General features: G+C 37.0%; 1 protein-coding gene across 1 annotated transcript in view; it reads right to left on the bottom strand.

Moving 5' to 3' along the window:
* LOC136025408 (phosphoinositide 3-kinase regulatory subunit 4-like) overlaps nucleotides 1-21,251 on the bottom strand; it is a 74,679-nt gene that overhangs the window by 9,991 nt on the left and 43,437 nt on the right. The window contains exons 10-11 of the mRNA XM_065701422.1: nucleotides 19,712-19,837; nucleotides 8,785-8,942 (exon numbers count right to left, since the gene is read on the bottom strand). Coding sequence (XP_065557494.1) covers nucleotides 8,785-8,942; nucleotides 19,712-19,837 — 284 coding nt within the window. The remainder of the gene's footprint in view (nucleotides 1-8,784; nucleotides 8,943-19,711; nucleotides 19,838-21,251) is intronic.

Here is a 21,251-nt window from a genome sequence, read left to right on the forward strand (position 1 = left end):
GTGTTGGTGGCCTAATGTTCTTTTATTTTGTATATTTTGTTTTCTCTGTCTCCCTCTCGGACTAAGCTTTGCTTTTTAGGGGATGTAGTATTCAATTTTTGTTTATTATCTGTCTAATGAATAAATCCTTGTCTCTTTATGAACATCCACTGTCTTAACTAAAAGTTTAATGTGTTATTATATAGTTTTTTAATTCTCATTTCAATTATAAATAGAAATAAGCGTTTAAATATTATAAGGAATTATTTATCTAAAAGTTATTTACCTTCTCTCTATCTTTTCTTTATGTTGATAAGCCTATCATACGAAATATGTCATATTTATGACAGTGATTGCGATTTAACTGATTATTGATTTGCTTTCATAAGTTGAACTGTACACTTGCCGCATAATTTTCAAGCTAAGGAGAGCACAGATTTCTCTCTGCTCTATTTTTGTTCGATCTGTTCTAAACAAGTTGTCCACCCCCACCTCTCTGGAAAATTTGGATCTAAAATTTACCCCTCTATATTAAAATTTCAAAAATTAATTTTCGGGCCATAATTCATGGAGATTACAATTAGAAGAAAGTTTTAAAATAATTTTTAACATTTTAGAGGAAGCTTGCTCCAAATAAATGTCATGATTTCTATGCTTTAGACACTCCAATTATACAGAAAAAAAGCTACGAAGTTTGTTACCACTAACTCTCTAATATTTTATTTAGATCAATTTTTAACTCCGCCTGTAATCATACAGCTAGTCCCGAGCCTGGAAAAAGGAGGAGGGTTAGTCAGAGGGCTAGTAACTCGCCACTGTAAAAACCAATTAGTTCAAGAAACAGCAGCAGATAGCCCCGGGTTGACTTCTTCTGTGATGAAGACTAACGCACGCCCCCGGATAGGATTCTTGAAAACGACCGAGTGCTTCCGTATTTGATACTGGAATGTTAGAACAGTTAATCAAGACACACAGCCAGGAAAACTCAACAGTGTTATGAGGACTCTTGATAAGCTCCGTATTGACATTGCTGGAGTTTTTGAAAACAAACTTACCAGTTTTGGTCCTTTGAATAGTGAGACATACCATATTTTATATTCTGGACTTGAAACTAGAAAAGAGGCAGGTGTTGGAATGGCATTAAGCAGCCGGGAAAAAAATGTCTCGTGGACTGGGAACCTATTAATGAGCGGATCCTTCGTGCTCGCTTTGCCACCTCTCCGGCCAAATTGACAGTTATTGTTGTGTATGCCCCAACCAATGATACCTGTGATCAGACCAAAGATGATTTTTATCGCGTGTTGTCAAATGTTGTTGCTAATGCGCATCGGCATGATATTGTGACCGTGTGTGGGGACTTTAACGCTGAAGTTGGAAGTGATGCCTCCTATGCTCCAGCTATCCTTAGTAAGCATGGACTGGGGGAAATTAATGATAATGGCGTACATTTAATTGACTTCTGTGGAACTCATGAACTTATCGTCGGCGCATCATGGTAACCTCATAAACAAATACACAAATATACTTAGAACTCGCCTGATGGTGTAATAAGAAATGAAACGACCATATTTTAATTGCCAAGGGCAACGTTGTTTAGAGGATGTTAGGACCTTTTGAGGTGCCGACTGCTATTTCAACCATCAACTTGTTGTTGCAAAGTTTAAGCTGATACTAAAAACTGTCATAGAGCTCCAGCGGTCAGTAAAAACATTTAATGTGAGTAAACTGCAGGACCCGTATGTATTACAAAAGTATACAACACCTTTGTAAAATAAGTTTTCCATGCTAATGGACGAGTTGTCAATTGATAATCAATGGGAAAAGATTGTCGAATCCCTGAAAGAGGCGGCACAAGCAGCTGTGGGATATAACAGGAAGAAGAAAGAGCAGTGGATATCTGAAAGTACCTCGGGTATAATTGATCGAAGGGCAGAAGTCAAAATTTCCATTGATAGGCATGAGCATAACACGACATGCACTGCAGAATATCTAGATGATCTAAAGGCGCAGTAAAAGCGTCTCAATAAACAAGTCAAAACATGGACTAGGAATGATAAGAGGGTGTACCCCGAAACTATGGCTGATCAGGCTGAAGCAACCGCCAGGCGGGGAGATAGTCGTACTATGTACGCTATAACGAAGGAGCTTGCGGGTATTTCGAAGGCTTCTTCGACCCAAGTTGAAAACAAAGAAGGCATCTTATTAACCCAGACGGATTGCATAATCCGACGCTGAGTGGAGCATTTCAGCGAGGTATTAAATCAGGTACCTCCCACAACTTTTTTAAATATCCCTGTAGAAACATTGTTCGATCTTGGAATATATTCCGGACCTCTCTTGCTGAGTGAAGTAAAAGAGGCTCTAAAGACTTCGAAAAACGGAAGGGCAGTCGGCAACGATGGCGTACCCCCCGGACTGTTGAAAGATGGTAGAAGCGCCCTAGCAGTGCCCATGTTTGAACTTTTGTCGTGTGTTTGGGATGATGAAAAACTCCCGAGTGAATGGTCAAAGGCAGTAATTGTCAAACTCTTCAAAAAAGGGCAAAAGACTAAATGTGATAATTGAAGATGCATCGCTTTACGATCAGTTGGTAGCAAGGTTTTGTGCCAAATTATTCTCAATAGAATTCAAAGTAAAGTGGAGAAAGTTCTGAGAGATGAGTAACATGGATTCCACCAAAACAGATCGTGTTGTGACCTAATATTTAGCCTGACAGTCCTGCTCGAAGAATCTAATGAATGGCAAGTTCAACTACTCACAGTATTTATAAACTTTCTCAAGGCCTTCGAATCGATACACCGCGAGACTATGTAGAAAATTTTAATGCATTACGGGATCTTGATAAAAACTGTAAATATAATTAAAGCGCTATACCTTGACATTATGTGTGCAGTACAAACAGAGGGTGGCCTCTGTTTTAACAGAGTAGTTCACCGTTCAGTCAGGTATAAGGCAGGGCTGCATTCTATCGCCATTATTATTTACCATAGTCATAGATTTTACGCTTCGTGGATGTAGATTCAGTGGGGGTCTACAATTATACCCACTAAGAGAGCTTCATGAATGTGTTTTTGCGGACGATATTGCACTCTTTGCTCACGAATCAGAGGCTATACAACACAATATAAATGAACTTGGGCGTTTGACAAATGCTGCTGGACTCTTCGTAAACGCTAACAAGACAAAATCAACTCCAAATGCGGTCATTCCTGACTTAGCTGAAGGACTCTTGCTCAATAATGTGGAAATTGAAGTAGTGAGGGAGTTCAAATATCTCGGCAGCATTCTTGCGCAAGATGCCAATCCTGAAAGAGAACTTTTGTGCCGAATAGTATTGGCTGGCTCTGCCTTCAATTGTTTTAGAAAAATTTGGAAAAATAACAAATATTCCAAGAAGCCGAAGCTCAGAACTTATAATAGCAATTTCCTCTCCGTCCTTACATATGGTTGTGAAACTTGGAGCATCACTGCGCAACTAGAAAAATGAATACGGGCATTCTATAATAGCTGCCTAAGATCTATTTTGGATATACATTGGGGGGAGAGAATAAGAAATGATGAGCTTTATAGCGTGACAAATCATACCCCCATCCTTGAAGTCATTAGAAAGCGTAGATTGATGTACTGGGGGGCACATGGTGCGAATGAGTGATGGAAGGCTGCCACATGACATATGGTGTTGGACACCCCCTGGCCTCTGCAAGTCAGGGAGACCCAAAATGACCATTGGCAGGATGTTAGAGAAGGAGGTGAAGTTGGCGAGGTCTTCGGTGGAGGAGCTTTGGTCGATGGCTCAGGATAGGTCTTCGTGGCAAACCACTGTTGCTGCCTTATGCACCTTCAGGCGTGGGAGGACTTAAGTCTAAGTAAGTAAAAGCAACTATCAATCAATCAATGAATCAATTTATTTGTAACCCATCTACAAAAAAGAGGGCGGAACGCCCTTAAGATAGAGTAATAAGAGAAAAAAAAAGCTACAAATAAATACAAATCAACACAAACAAACAATTAAATAAGTAATGCTGACCATGGGTGAGACACTATTGACATAGAAGAATGAAAATCATGAAGCCTTTTATCGATAATAGATGTAGGAGTAACTAGGCGGAATTTGTTCATTAAGTGACTATTTCTAGTCCAAGGAGGGTAACTGAGAAGGAATTTAGCATAACGAAAATATAATCTACGAACAGATAGTTTCTGAGGTTCACTAAAAAACTGCCAAACCGGACAAAGAGAAATGAGGTACAACAAGGCTATTATAAATTTTCGCAAGATTTATTTTTATCAATGTGTTTAATATTAGATACAATTGAAGCATAAGCAATTCTCAGTTTTTTCTTCAAATTTTCAAGGGATAATTTCACAGTTTATTTCATATTTTTTCCAATCGGCATTCCAAGGTAAACTAACTTTTGAGAAAGGGGGACTTGAACATTAGCTAAAGATAAAAAAATAGGGCCATTTGTCTCTTTAAAATTGAAAGCTACAAGAGCAGTTTTTTCAACATTGAAAGAAAGCCCAATATTTTTATATTCATTGTAAAGCTGATTAAACGCATTTTCACAACCACTAAAAGTACGGCTTAGATTCAAAACATCATCTGCAAAAGTTATTAAAGACAAGTTAAATCCACGGTGAATACAACTAAAACTAACAGAATTTTGGGCATTTAAAACAGAGTTATTAAATAAAGAAGGTGAGGTAACCTTCACCTTCTGAGGTCACCTTCTGCTGAGGTAATCTTAAATAAAGAAGGTGAGGTAACGGACTCCTTTCAAAATATCAAAAAGGGAAGATCCCCACTTTAACTTCGCCTTAAGGTGATGGTACATATACAGAAGGCACTTTACTATACAAAAATTTACCCCTCTTTTATACGGTTCAAGTAAAACTTGGGAAAAAATGCAAGAGTCGAAAGCACGAGCAACATCTAAAGCACAAAGGATAATATGGGATCTACTTCTTTCTGCATCAGCAAGAACATTCATTAAAGCAAAAAGGGCATGCTCCCGGCTAATACCTTTTTGGTAACCAAACTGGTGGGGTGGGACATAATATTTAGAAACAATTTCATCCAAAATAACTGACTCAAACAATTTAAAAATAGTACAAGAAACTGTTATAGGTCGGAACAAATTACACGCAGTAAAATCCTTTTTGCCTTTTTTCGGGATAGGGGTTATTTGACCAACTGTAAATTGATAAGGAACAACTCCGTTTTCAATAGACATTTGAAAAAGTAGAGATAAATGATTAAAAAGAAGAGCACTTGCATAATCAAAATGTCTGGCAGTAATTCCATCAACTCCCGCGGAATTTCTTTTCTTTAGTTTTTTACAATAAAACGATACATCACTTGGCTTAATTATAAATGTCGAAGGTTCGTGTTTTTTCAGACAAGCACTTAATTCTTTTTCAAATTTTGACTCAAGAGCAGGATCGGGAGAAGAAAACTCATGCTTATAGTAATTTATCTACTCAGGCTCAGGAATATTATCTGCACTAATGTGTTCACAAGGGCGTTCAATTTTTTTCCAGAGCTTCGAAGGGTTCTCTGCAATTTTATGAGCGTTTTTCTCAATAAGATCAACCTTATGTTTTCTTAACACTTTAGCAAAAAAACATTTAGAACGTAGCCGCAAACCATTTATAGTCCCAGACTTAGGCCTGCCGCAATCCAAATATTCAGCCAAATTTTAGAAGACTCGCACGCGGAAATAAGGGAAGGTTTTTTTTTTTACCAACCCTGAACTTGAGAGCCTTTCCTAATACGCTTGTACGGGACAACTGAAACTTCAGCACACTTTAATGCATGGTTAATTTCAGCTAGATAGGTGGTAAGTCCGATGGCTATTTCTTTTGCACTAAGGCCCGAGCGCGTGCACAACAAATGAAAGGGCACCTTTATTTTATTTAATATTCTGTCACATTCAAAACGAAACATCTCGCGGTTAACTTCTTTCCAGTCTTTTATATAAAACCACTTTTTATCTGGCTGTTTAGGGGCATGAAATGAAGCATTTATTTTCAACTTTATTTGAAGGTGATCCAAATAAAAGCCATCACTAATTACCTCGACAGTTTCACAGGGGAAAGATGCATTAAAATGATCAAGGTTGGAAGTCGCTGACAGGACACCAATAAACGTGAAAGTTTCTGTTTTGTCAGCAACTGAGTAGGAAGGGGGAGGGAATTCAGAAGGAGTTGGGTTCTTGGCGATGAACTGTCTGTTAAGTCACAATTAAAGTCTCCTGCGATCAAAACTCGAGCATATGGACGCTTTGAAACTCCCTTCATAAAACTCGCTAGCTTTTTGCAAGTATTTATGAATTTATTCTCTGATTGCGAAGAGCAGTAATTAGTTGGCAGGTAAACGTTTATACAGATTAGGTTCAAAAATTCGGCAGCAATGAAATGGTCATTCGACTCAAGGAGATTGACAGGAAATTGTGAAATGATAGTTAATCCGCCTGAAGGTCGGCCACGGCTCTTATTCATTTTCGCTGGGTGAAATAAGAGATAAGAATTCTGTGAAATGCTGAGTAGATTTTTCCTTTCATCAGACAAAAAATGTTCTTGTAGAAAAATTATTTCAGTTTGTACTTAATACCATTGATATTCCATGATAAGAGACTTAAAGCTCGAGCCATTATGCTGACTTAACTTTACTTAAAAGTCCTTAAAGGGCGACTGGACATTTGAAGCTGTAACAGGGATGATCCTGTGATTTGCACAATGCACACTTCTTGGGCCTTTGACAAGGAGATGTTTTGGAGCTAGAATGACCATGGTCACCGCAGACTGCGCAAATAGCTTCATTTTTGCAGCTACTGGATATATGCCCGTAAGCTTGACACTTGAAACATCTTACCGGGAGGGAGGGATACTCAGCCACTATGATCCTCTCATAATCTACGACTGGGGGATTTTTTATAGCATTCATAAGATCAACTTTGGTTTCAAATTTCAATCGAAACGAGCGGGTGTTGCCAATCTGTTTTGAACTGACACATTTAGGAATCAGTGCGCAAAGTTCATCGTCATTTATATTGCTGGGAATAAATAGAAAGAGATTTATCTCCGTTCTGAAAGACCCCGACAAGAGTTTCTGCATCAGCCTTGCTAGCTGTAACAGCTCGCCAGTTATCTTTTCTGGGCTGAACTTCGACAATTTTAGAGCACTCTCTGCCACACATTTTTTGCAAAAAGTTTTTCCTCAAATCTGACTTCGTGAGGTCAGAGGGCAAATTCTTGAGTACCACTGCATAGGAGGGCTTTGTTTCAGTAACTGTAGGAACAATCGAGGGGGCGGGAGGTTCCTTATTCATGAAATTGTCTAGCTTATTACAAACTTCTCTAACTTATCTGGTGATTACCGCAGCTATCTCACCAGGACAGATAGGGACTTCGTCAGGTTCAACTATCACAAAGACTGGCAGCTCAACGTTACGTTGCTCACAAAGTTCAAATACCTTTAACATTTCGTTAATATTGTCTTCGGCACTTTTTTTAATTGACACTCTATTGGTGTAGTGAGCAGAAGACCACAGTATGTCCTTAGCCTTGATTATATCGTCCTTTGTAAAAAAAAAAAATTCGCATGCTTTACGACTTATCTCGTCACTCTTATTTCCAGCTTTTCGAGCACGATTTAAAAACTTCAAAATCGCATTCCAAACTAATTTCTCCGACATGACTATCGCAGATAATATCTCACCAACAAAAAATAGGCCTTGCTTGGTCAAGCGCCGAGATTCAATTGTAAACAGCAGCACCTATACAACTAAATGAGCGCCATCTATAATAGTATTTCTGTTTTTTAAACCAAATGCCAGATATTATTGAATTAATTAAATAATTATCATTATTAAATGAATCATACTACTCGTAGGCTTGGGTATTCTAACCAAAGTCAGGCTCTAATTGGGTTGGAAGTACTTTCGATTATTTTTCTCCGTTTTTTCCCCTTATAATAACCTTGTTTTGTTATTTCTACGATTTGTTTTTTTAATATGACTCTTGCTCTTTTTTTAATGAATGTCCTATCGTATGCAACAAGGCAGTATAATGGGACTTGGTATAATTGTTATCAGCTGTATATGTGTCATGTGGTATATTTAAAAAAAAAATCAGGCGGAAAATAGCAAGAAATAAACAAACAAAAAAACAACAAAATAACTTCAGCCCTGAGTGTAATCACAAATTCTGAAGGATTCATTGAGTGAAATTTTAGAACAATATATTTGTTAGATCTTGTCAATTATCCATTTAGTCAATTTCTCCAAAAGTCAAGTGGAAAACAATGAAATAAAACACTACAAAATAATTAATAAATAATAAATTTATAATAAGGCTTTTTTCGATCGTCCAAATGTTCATAAAAATGTTTGTTAGCAATTCTTTGTTACCTCGTGGAAGCAAAAGCATTATATAGCAAAAATTGTTAGCTGACAATTCTCTGAAAAATATTTAATTGGACGAAAAAAAAACAGGCACGGAAAAAAGTTCAGCATAGCCTACTAGACTAGCCCTTCGCTGAAGCAGAAAACCAACAGAAGAATTCACTACTCTATTAACGTTTACAGCGTAGGAATAAGTCAACATGCTTCGATGCATTACCAGCTTTTGAATATTGCGCTTCAAATTCTCCAACAATTTTCTCCATGAACGATCAGATTTCTTAGAAAAATTCGCAAGAAGTTTATTGTTAGTTCACGGAAACATAATTGTTTATTATGATTGTTGACTCGATTTTTCCTTATTATAACTCCAGAAAAATAGCTTTAAGAAGGGGAAACTCACTTGACTCTGGGATAGAAGTGGGGCATTTGACGACCAGAAAGCTTGTTGTCGTGTCTTAGATTCCCAATCCCAAATCGATATTTCATTGTTAGCTTGAACTGATGAAATGAACCAGGAGCTATGTGATGGATGAGCCACAATCTTGCGAATTCGACAACCTAGGTAATACCACATTCAGTTTTTTGCTTAAAAACATACAGGGTAAACAATTGCTTTGTTTCAACTTTAGGGCGATTGAAATGGAACTCACTCAGTTAAATGGGTATCACTGGTATTGATTCTGAACCGAAATAAATTGCAAAGGAAACATACAGTATCCAAAAAAAGTTGTTCATCATAGTTGAAAGGCCCAATAACTATGCATTTGGGTATAAAATGACCAACCCGGCTTTCCGAACAACTTTCTTTGGATACCTTAAAGAGAGTAGCTGAGGCAAGTGAAGTGAACTTTTGAGAATTGGTTCAAATATCAAATGTTGAAAACCTCTGAAAGTGTCATTCATCTGGCTGAACTGCTCATCTCTAAGACTCTGAAGAAAATACTATAATATTTATATAAGAATTTAATAGTATATTATATAATAATTGTATATTATACAATATTTAATATTATACAAGAAAATACAGCGATTATTGCCTATGTTGCCAATATAAAATTATCTATGTTGCAAAAAATAGCAAGAACAGTTTTTCTTATCGTGTGAAAGTAAAAAGCTATGTTGAAGGAATTAGTTCTTAATGCTAAGTGAGGGAGCATCTGAATTCAACAATATGCGTCTGCCTTCAACGAAAATTTTAACCCCATGTTTTGGCACTAAAACCTGTTCTGTGAAAATTTTTGGGGAGCCACGCTCGTCCAACTCTGATTGTAACTTGCTGAGTCTGTAAAACGAGGCCCTTGTAGACTATTTGGTGACCTATTTTTCAGAAAATTATAGAAATTGATGCACTACGAAGAACGCGCATGTAATTAAAACACTGGGAATGAGGGTTTGTGTAAGGATTATTCGATAACTAATATGTTAGTTATCTACTCTATTACTTTTATTTTCCAATAAAAAAGAATAATTCAATAAAAATGAACAAAAGATAATTAAAAAAAAAATTTCCACGTAATAAACTTTTTCAAAGATTGAAAAACTTTTGATTACAAAGATTAGAACTTTTGAGAATCGGCCCAAATGTCAGATTTTGAAAACCTCTGCAAGTTTCATTAATCTGGCTGAACTGCTCATCTCTAAGACTCTGAAGAAAATATATATGTAAAGCAATTATTTACCCTACATATCTTGCAATAACCGAAAACAGTTTGATATTAAAAAAAAAGGAAATGATAGAGCCATTTAAAAGCTATTTTTTCAAATCAGCCGAGACATCGAATCCTGACAATTTGTGGAAGTTTCAATTACCCAGCTCAACTACTTAACTTTAAAATACTAAGGCAAGTATGGCCGGAAAGGGATTGTTTACCCAACATGTTTTGGAAGTCTTCGGTTTTAAGTTGGTTTGAATCGCCAGCATAACTCAGCTGTAATAACTAAAAGGGCGGCATGCATCACTTTTGTAACTTTTCAGGAGAGCCAAAAAAACGGAAAAAAGTTTGCCGGCTGTGGTTGCTCTGAAGGATAAGGCTAGTGAAGATAAGGCGAACATAATCTAAACCAACTTTTTATGTTCTTTTCAGAGGTATAAATTAAATTCGAGTATTCCAAGAAAATTCAAAATTATTTCCATTTTATAGCGTATGTCTCCTTTTTCCTTGACAAAAAAGGGAGACAAATGCCAGGTCCCAATGTAATAGCTTCACAAGATAAACCTCTTCTGTCATTTCTGAATTGTAACAAGACCTGATTAAAAAAAAGACATTCACCACTAAGTGGTGTCAGTTTTTTTTAGCTTCGTAACGGTACTAGATAGAACAACTATGACTGCACCATTCGATTCCTCGTGATGCGTTTACCCATCACACATACATAAATCATTTTCGAACCCTCCTACGTCCGAATTTTTTTCCGACTCTTACAAACGTAACAAAAATGCATACAAACAAATTTTCGGTACGTTTTTTATATTTTTTATTGTGAACACCCCCATCCCAAACAAAAAACCTGGATACGCCATTGCCTGAGGATTACTTTTTGAACCAAATAAAATTACCAAAGGTAACTGTATTTTTATGCTATAAATCAAATAAAACAGGCTGGGGAAGATTCGCAGTACCACGTTCGAGCAATATCCTCCTTCAGAAGCACCAATAAAAGGAGAGGGCTTCCGACCCTCTCACCTATTGGAGATCTACAATATGCAAGACTACAAGGTTTGGTATTATTAGGAATTAATTATCTTTAATTATCACCGTCGAACTAGGATTGATCGCTGATGTTGAAGGATTTAGTTCATAGGAAGCATTGAGCGGCATTTGGTAACTGATACTTTTCTGAAAATGAAATGGAATATTTTTCTTTAGAAGTAATCGATTGTTTCCCATACCCATGAGAATATACGTCTGAGAACGTTAACAGTGGACAAGGACCCATTAAAGGACTATTAAGAGCAGAACTCGTTTTCAGAGAAAGTGAAAGTAAAGCATTTTAATTTTAGGCACGATGGCAATCTACCGCGAAGATATAGTTACTGAAATTGGAAGGTAACCAAAACATTATCTGATGCTTCTTCTGAAAATGAGATTATTTTTCCCTGTAGAGTTTCCTCGTGGTCATCATCCAATAATCGCACTGTCGGAGGTAAAACGATAAAATGTGAAGTATGCAGCACCAACTTGACATTCCTAAATGGGGGTGCTGATCTCCGTTTCTTTATTCTTCAGGTGACCAATTGGCAGATGTACTTTATATTATTATAGGAGTACACATAATCTTTTTTTTTTATAAAAGGTGCGTGAGACCTGATTTTATTGGGACAGAAACTTTTTAAAAAACTCTAGCTAAAAGGCTAGGCGAGGGGGTGGGGAAAGGATATAAATTTACCATCTTGTATTGCAGCTTAGATTTGCATTCATTGCTGGATTTTTCCTCGAGGGGGGACGTCAGGATTTATGGTCAGACTGAAAGTGCGACAGCACATTAAAAATTCCATATCTCTTCAGACCTCTCGGAAAAAAAACTGGATATTCCGATTTCGAAATAATAATTTCTGATTTTATACTTTGCGTTCTAAACTTCTGATTGATGTCTTTTGTATTATAACCAAATAATATATTTGCAAGCGTTTTTGGCAACTGTTGTTCAGGGTTTATAGATGCTAAAACAATTCCCAGAACTGACAATGGAGGTCCATTTTAAGTCCGTATTCAACCTGGAACTGTAGATTGAACAGAGTAAATCAATAAGTTTCTAAGGAATTTACAATTGGCCCATCTAGTGTAAGTTATAAATAGCCCCAATTTAAAATATAATCAACTACATATTTTCTAAGTTCTTAGTCGTTTCTTCTTTGTTTAGTTTCACCTTGTTCCTGTATTATTTTTGTATTGTTGTCACAAATGATGTACGTCATAGCACATACTGAATGATGTCACAAGTCAATAGATCTTGCTTCGAAATGCGAAAACAAGTTTTCCTTTTCCCCTGCCGTTTGGTTTTATTGCCTGGTCTGGTTTTGGGTTTATCGTTTGGTCTTGTTTTTGTGATTTAAAAATTTTTGATTTCTCTTGTTCATTGGGATGGGGAATTCCCCCTTAAGTTTCATTCAAACACTCAAAAAAATTTGCGATAGTTTTTTTTTAGAATAAGGGGAATGAACATTTTAAAATGGAAACAATTCAAAACAAGAATTGTTTTGTGCAACAGAGTGAAATATTCTCATAAATTTTTGCCGTTAACATCATGGAAACGCTGCATTCATTTTGTCAGTTTTTAAACAACTAAATTTTAATATTTGATAAAGTTATTAGTTCAATAGTTGATAATTAGTGAGACTCAACTTAATCTATTTAAATGTGGGAAATGATATTCCAAAATCTTTGTTTCTATTTTTTTCCTTACAAAAAGATTTTTTTTTGTCGATTCATTTAAACACGGAATCAGATTCGCCTAGCTTCAATGGTAAGTATGGTAAGCAATTAGAGACCATGGAATCAAATTGGGAGGAAAAACACTCCTGGACTCAGATTATGCTGATGATTTAAGCCTATTAGATGAAAGTGTGAGCAAAATGAATGAATTTTAGAGGTTTTGCGAGTTCAGGGTGCTAGAATAGGCTTGAAAATTAATGTTAAGAAGACTAAGTCACTAAGGCTAGGAATAAGTGAAGATAAACAGGTGACATTAGGTAACGAAAAGATTGATCAGACTGGGAGCTTCAGTTACCTTGGTAGTATTATTAGTAAAGATGGTGGGAGCAGTGAAGATGTAAAAAGTAGAATAGCTAAGGCTCAGGGTGTTTTTTCACAGTTAAAAAAAGTTTGGAAGAATAGAAAGATAAGTTTGCAAACCAAGACTAGAATATTGGAAGCTACAGTGATGACAGTGGTCAAATATGGTTCTGAAGCATGGGCACTCCGAAAAGCAGATGAAAATATACTAGAAGTTTTCCAGAGAAATTGCCTTTGGATTGTTCTGGGTACCCGGCTGACTGACCGTATTTCAAACAGTAGGTTGTACGAAAAATGTGGTTCAATCTCGCTTTCTGGGGCTATAATGAAAGAAAGGTTGAGATGGCTAGGCCACGTTCTACGGATGAAGGATGACAGATTACCGAAGATTATCCTTTTTGGCCAACCGTCTGAGGCTACACGGAAAGCAGGTCGTCCTTGTCTGGGTTGGGAGGATGTCATAAATAAAGATTTCAAGGAAATGGGAACTTCCTGGGAGGGTGTAAAGAGGGAGGCTTTAAATAGATTAGGTTGGAGGAGGAGCGTGCGTAGCTGTGTTGGCCTCAGGCGGCTTGGTGCTGCAGTGAGTTATTATTATTCTTATTAGTAGTAGTAGTAATGGTAAGTATTGAGATGGCTCGAACACTCGGAAGATGGCTCCAAACACCCGTATTCAAGATGGCTCAAATATGGAATTAAAGACTGAAGTGAAATATTGGATTTACTTTTTGGTTTTGGGAAGTATTCTCAGAGTTACAAGCCTTTGAAAATTTTACATTGACTTCTTTATATATTTTAATAAGCGGATAGTTTATTTTTGTGGTTTTACATACCAATAGAAAGAGAATAAGAAAACTGACGGGAAAACACTACGTACTGACAAGTATTTTCAGTTACAAGTCTTCGATAATTTAGCGGAAATAAAGTTCGTTTTATTTCAATTTTCTCTCCTGGGAAACAGCAAGGACACGAAACAATGTCGTGGTTTAGCAAATAAAAATGTAACATAAAAAAAGCATAATAAAGAATAAGACACTGAACATTTGCAGTTTCTACCGAAGGTGCTTGTCTCCGTTTCATGCAATGGTGAAATGCAATGTGGAGCAGGAGGTCAGCCATCCTCTGCTTTCGCACACCCTTCCAGTTTACCTTCCCCAGATTTCTCCAGGTACCCATTTAGAGCTCGGTGGACTCTGACCGAGCTTACAGAGTCAAACCACTGACCCCAGTTCCAATCAAATAACCAGCGGCACCAGGAGTCGAACCCCTGTACTCACTGACAAAGGATTTCAAGTGTGTGTCAACTACTACTTTATAAAATACCTGATACCAGTACACAATTTTCAAATGCTTATAACCCTTTTGATAGTTGCGAGCCCAGAATGGTGTGTAGAACACATTTGCTTGATTTTTTTTTTCTGAATGTCAAAATATGTCTCATGATATTGTCAATTTTTAATAATGTTTTTGCTATCACATATGGGTCCATATTGTTTTCTTGTTTTTATGGCACTTGGTATTAACCAAGTGACATATAGCAATCGCCAATTCTGTCGGTCTGTCTGTCTGTCGGTCCCGGTTTTGCTACTTTAGGCACTTCCAGGTAAGCTAGGACGATGAAATTTGGCAAGCGTATCAGGGACCGGACCAGATTAAATTCGAAATAGTCGTTTTCCCGATTTGACCATCTGGGGTGAGTGGGGGGGGGGGGGGCCGGTTAATTCGCAAAAAATAGAAAAAATGAAGTATTTTTAACTTATGAGCGGGTGATTGGATCTTAATGAAATTTGATGTTTGGAATGATATTGTGTCTCAGAGCTCTTATTTAAATCCCGACCGGATCTGATGGCATTGGGGGGAGTTGGAGGGGGGAAACCTAAAGTCCCAGTTTTGCTACTTTAGGCACTTCCAGGTAAGCTAGGACGATGAAATTTGGCAAGCGTATCCGGGACCGGACCATATTAGATTAGAAATAGTCGTTTTCCCGATTTAACCATCTGGGGGGGAGGGGGAAGTGGGGGCCGGTTAATTCGGAAAAAATAGAAAAAATGATGTATTTTTAACTTATGAGCGGGTGATTGGATCTTAACGAAATTTGATGTTTGGAATGACATTGTGTATCAGAGCTCTTATTTTAAATCCCGACCGGATCTGATGACATTGGGGGGAGTTGGAGGGGGGGAACATAGAATCTTGGAAAACACTTAGAGTGGAGGGATCGGGATGAAACTTGATGGAAAAAATAAGCGCAAGTCCCAAATACATGATTGACATAATCGGAACTGATTCGCTCTCTTTGGGGTAGTTGGGGGGGAGTAATTCTTAAAAATTAGAAGAAATGAGGTATTTTCAACTTACGAACGGGTGATCAGATCTCAATGAAATTTGATGTTTAGAAGGATATCGTGTCTTAGAGCTCTTATTTTAAATCCCGACCGGATCTGGTAATGGGGGCGGGGAGTTGGGAGGGGGAAACCTAAAACTTGGAAAACACTTAGAGTGGAGGGATCGGGATGAAACATGGTGGGAAAAATAAACACAAGTCCTAGATAGATGATTGACATAAACGGAACGGATCCGCTCTCTTTGGGGTAGTTGGGGGGGGGGGGTATTTCTAAAAAATTAAAAAAATGACGTATTTCTAACTTACGAACGGGTGATCGGATCTCAATGAAATTTGATATTTAGAAGGATATCGTGGCTCAGAGCTCTTATTTTAAACCCGACCGGATCTGGTGACATTGGGGGGGGGAGTTGGGAGGGGGAAACCAAATACTTGGGAAACACTTAGAGAGGAGGGATCGGGATGAAACTTGGTGGGAAAAACACGAGTCCTAGATATATGATTGACATAACCAGAACGGATCCGCTCTCTTTGGGGTAGTTGGGGGGGGGGGGTCAATTCTGAAAAGTTAGAAAAAATGAGGTATTTTTAACTTACGAACGGGTGATTGGATCTCCATGAAACTTGATATTTAGAAGGATATCGTGTCTCAAAGCTCTTATTTTAAATCCTGACCGGATCTGGTGACATTGGGGGAAGTTTTGGGTGGGGAAACCTAAAATGATGGAAAACGCTTAGATTGGAGGGATTGGGATGAAACTTGGTTGGAAAAATAAGCAGAAGTCTTGCATACGTGATTTACATAATTGGAACGGATCCGCTCAATTGAGGGGGGGGGGGGGTAATTCTGAAAAAAAGAAAAAATGACGTATTTTTAACTTACGAAAGAGTGATCGGATCTTCATGACACTTCATATTTAGAAGGACCTCGTAACTCAGATATCTTATTTTAAATCTCAACCGGATCAAGCGTAATTGGGGGGGGGGCAGTTGGGGGGACCGGAAATCTTAGAAAATACTTAAAGCGGTGAGATCAGGATGAAACTGGATGGGAAGAATAGAAACCTGTCTAAGATACGTGACTGACATAACTGGACCGGATCTGCTCTCTTTGGTGGAATTGGGGGGGGGGGGGGTAAGTTTGAAAATTGAGGTATTTGTAACTTACGAAAGGGTGACCAGATCTTAATGAAATTTGATATTTAGAAGGATCTTGTGCTTTAAAGTTGTAATTTCAAATTCCGACCAGATCCTGTGACATTCGGGGGAGTTGGAGGGGGAAACCGGAATTCTTGGAAAACATGAAAATTGGGGTATTTTTATCTTACGAATAGATGATCGGATCGTAATGAAATTTGATTTTTAGAAGGAATTCATGTCTCAGAGCTCTTATTTCAAATCCCGACCAGATCTTTTGACATTGGGGAGAGTTGGAGGGGGAAATCTTGAAAAAACACTTGGAGTGGAGGAATCGGGATGAAGCTTGGTGGATAGAATAAACAAATGTCGTTGATACGTGATTGACAGAATCGTACTGGATTCACTCTCTTTGGGAGAGTTGGGGGGGAGGGGTTCAGTGATTTGGCGAGTTCGGTGCTTCTGGACGTGCTAGGGCAATGAAAATTGGTAGGCGTGTAAGGGAGCTGCACAATTTGACTTGATAAAGTTGTTTTCCCAGATTCGACCATCTGGGGGGCAAAAGGGAGAGGAAAAATTAGAAAAAATTAGGGATTTATAACTTACGAGTGGGTGATCGGATCTTAATGAATTTTGATATTTAGAAGGACTTTATGGCTCAGAGCTCTTATTTTAAATCTTGACCGGCATTAAGCCTCTTATTTTCCTTTTTAAATCAATCTATTGATTCATAGAATTTTGTTAGAGCTCATACCATATGATCTCTTGGCTCTTAGCTCTTCTCGCCTCGTCACAAGTGCCATATGAGCTCTTAGCTCTTGTTAAACTGAAGTTTCACTAAAACTTGATAGGAAGAAAAAAAAAGTCAGCCCCAAGAAAAAAAACAACTGGAAGACAAAAATAAAAGAAAGGATAAAAACCAACTGTAGCCGAATTCTTCGAAAAAAAGGGAGGGATTGTAGAACCATCTAACGCAAGTTGTCACACTTTTCTTTAAAGGAAAAAAACACTATTTTTTAAAAGTGGATCTATGAAGAGCTAAAAAAATTAATTAAGTAATGAATGAACTGAAACCTAATCTCCTCTAGAATATGGTTAGCTTTTTAAATTAAGCCGTAAAAGACTTTGTTTCTATTTTACCTAGAAGGATTCCTTTTTTATCAATTTACTTTAAAAACAGAATCGAGATTGTGTATCATCAATGATAAATATTGAGATGGCTTAGAAAGTTTTTTTCTGTAAAAAATATACCAACCGATATGGAATAAAAAACCTGAAAGGAAAATATTACATTTGATTTTTGGTTATGGCGAGTATTTTTGGTCATAAGCCTTCTTAAGTTTTACAATCTACTTGCATGAATACTTTTAACACCAGGAGAAATTTTGTTTTCTGCTTTTGTATACCAAAAAAAAAAAAAGACATGAGAAGCTAAAAGAAGTTGAACTGGAAGAATTCAGGAAAAGATCACTGAACATGTACCTAAAAATCACTGAATATAGATAGATTAATCATGAAATAAAGCATCCAGAAAAAAAAGAGTTGCAGACAGAATGCATTCAGAATGAGGACTGGACATGCAAAGACGAAAATGATGCTGAAAAGATGGAATATGACAGACTCATCTGACTGCAATGTCTGTGGAGTGGAGGAAGATTTACAACATATAATTATGGAATGCAAAAAGTATGAGACTGCTAGGTCACAACTAAAGGAACAAGTAGAAAAGAGAGTTCAGTTCAATTCTTTATTCAGTTCAGAATAAAAGAACTGTTAGGAAAGGTTGCAAAGAATAAACAAAGAGAGACAGTTAAGTATTTAGGACAATACGTAAAGGATACTGGCCTAATTGATGTTTTGTAAAATAATGAATAGTTTAGTATACGCGGGTGTACGGCAATGCATGAATTGTATTGTAAAAATTGTTCGGTTCTTCCTCGCCTGTTAAATAATCGTAAATTAAAATTGTAAATAAAAAAATGTGTAAGTAAGAATGATTTATTGGATTTTGCATTATTTTATTTTATTTTTTTATGGTTGAATAGTCAAAATATATATAATATAGTTTACTTATTATTTGCTGGGGGGTATATATTTAAGTTTTATTGTTACTTTTTTGTTGGTATTGGATTTACCACTTGTTTTTATTTATGTTTGTTAATGAAAGCAAGTTGTCAGTCTGTTGAATTAAATCATGTTCCAAATTTTGTAATTTTTTTGTTATATATATGATGAAAGTGTAGTGATTGTTGTTTTTTTTAAATTTATTTTGGTAATTTTTGACGCCACTACAATGAGGGATTTCCTAAGGACGGTAGGACATCCCTCTTTATGTAGGAAGTGCAATGATTTTGTTAGTTGTACTTTCTAAATTTTTGACTCTTTTAAATATTGCATTTATAGTTGGAATAGTTGATATTTTATGATTTTTGACAGGGTATTAGACTAATTGTTAGTTTTTGTGTAGTAGATTAATCAGTACGACGAAGCAAGATTGTGAAGATTTTATTTTTATTTTTTTCTAGGTTGATGATAAAACAGGAAAACGATCCTGGAGCATAGAGAAGAAATTTTGGAAGCTCCATTCAATTACACCAACAACAACAACGCACAGACAAGTATTTTCAGAGTTAGGTGTTAGATAACTACATGAAATTATATTCAATTTTCTTTTATGGAAACAACTAGGACGACGAAATAGAAGTAATGTTTAATGGATTACTATACACATTTTTTTTATACCAATGCGAGGTTTGCAAAGACTTGCGAAGTTTGCATAACTCTTGTAACAGTGTCAGCCCTAAAAAGTGAATATAGTATTTTGCTTTACTTTCTAATTCTCTATCAAACTGTGTGGTAGCACTATGATCTCTGCTTGGCAAAAGGCGACCCAAGGTTCGATTCCAGCTGCCACAGGGCCTGGAATTGCATTAGGTTTATGCAACTACAGACAATCAAAAAGAAGAAAACTGCCAATTGGTATATAAATTTGTCAATTGGTATAAAAATTTTGACAAGAAAGATAGAAGAGTTCCCCCAATCATCTCAGATTTTATCGAAATTTTAGCTATTGAAGTTTTTTTTTCCTTAACAAGAGAGATACAACTCCTTACCAGTAGGATGTTTGAAATGGACAACATTTATATGGAATCGAAGGTCCCAGCATTCGTAAGTACCGTCACATGACCCGGAACCAAGCCAAAATCCATCATAAGAGTTGCAAAGACACGTAATAACGCCTAAAAATAATCATTAAGAATTTAATAAATAAGAAACATGTGCAAAAATGTAAAGTTACACCAGCTCTTACGTATATTTAAATATAAATCAAGTAATAATAGAGAGGGACATTTAAGGCTTGTGTTAATACATTAAATTTGCGCAACTTTTATTGTAGAGGGGGGAGGGGGGACTATACCCAGTATACTGATGTGAATATTCTAAGTATGTTTTTATTAATTTTTTTTTTAGATGAGGTTAAATCGGGGAAATCCTCAAAAAGCCTAATTCCTGGCTAAATTTAATTTCCATTCATCTTCAGAAAGCGTTTGACCTCGTTAACCACAATATTTTAGCTGAGAAAACTTGCCAGCGAACTCAATATTGATCCCTTACTGGTGAAATAGGCTGCCTACTTCTTAACGAATAGATCGCAGGTTATCAAATATAATAATCATTATTCAAATCCTCTCCCTGTCCACAATGGCATACCCTAGGTCCCCTCCTAAGTCCTCCTAGGTACTTCCCTAGGTCCCCTCCTTTTTCCATTCATGATTAGCAGCCTCACGAATGAATTTCCTGACCGAAAGAAATTTGATGATGACCTAATGGTTGTTGAAACTTGCTTCGGAAATTTAACAAGCAGCCCTATGAGCATCTTCAATGAAATTAGAGATGAGGCCTCGGACTTAGAGATGACAGTAAACCCCACTAAGTCCTTGATAATGCCGATATGTTTACTCAAATCCTTGCCCTGTTTTCTTAGCCCTATCTCTCCAAAAATTTCTGCATCCTCCTTTAAATTACTTGGTGTCACAACTTCTTCACATTTAAAGTGGAATATCCATGTTAAATACATCACCCATTGGGCTAATGTGTCTATCGCCCTCCTTAAGCTCCAAAATAAATCTAGAATCCTCTCTTCCCACTCCTTAAGGAATTACACGTCCTTTGTCCGCCCCCATCTTGAATATGCCTGTCTAGTTTGGCACCCTGGAATGTATCGCGAAGAATAACGATAAATTGAATCAATCCAAAAAAGAGCCTGGGGAATAATTTCCAAAGAAAGCAAGGTGCCATACTCTCTGCTCCTACGAAAAGTTAGTTTGGATACCCTTGAGCGTAGGACGGTTTCGTTATGCCTCCGTTTCGCAATAAATGCAATAACAAACCCTCGGACGGCATGTATTTTCCCCAAACGTCAATCCCCATCCAGATTACGGCCGTCTCGAGCTGTTTCTGACCCACTCCCTATTCTGTCCTCCATTCACCGAAAAAAAAAAGAAAAAAAATCCCACTAGTTTCTCCCTTATTTTTTCTTCTTTTTTTTTTATTGGATAATGGTGCTGCTCAAGCTTTTGTGTTTGTTTGCTTGTTTACTCCCACCTCTCTTTTAGTGTCCCTTTTAATTTATATTTCGTTCTCTTTTCGTGT

This window comes from Artemia franciscana, chromosome 3 (assembly GCF_032884065.1).
Source record: "Artemia franciscana chromosome 3, ASM3288406v1, whole genome shotgun sequence".
NCBI classification, from domain to species: domain Eukaryota; kingdom Metazoa; phylum Arthropoda; class Branchiopoda; order Anostraca; family Artemiidae; genus Artemia; species Artemia franciscana.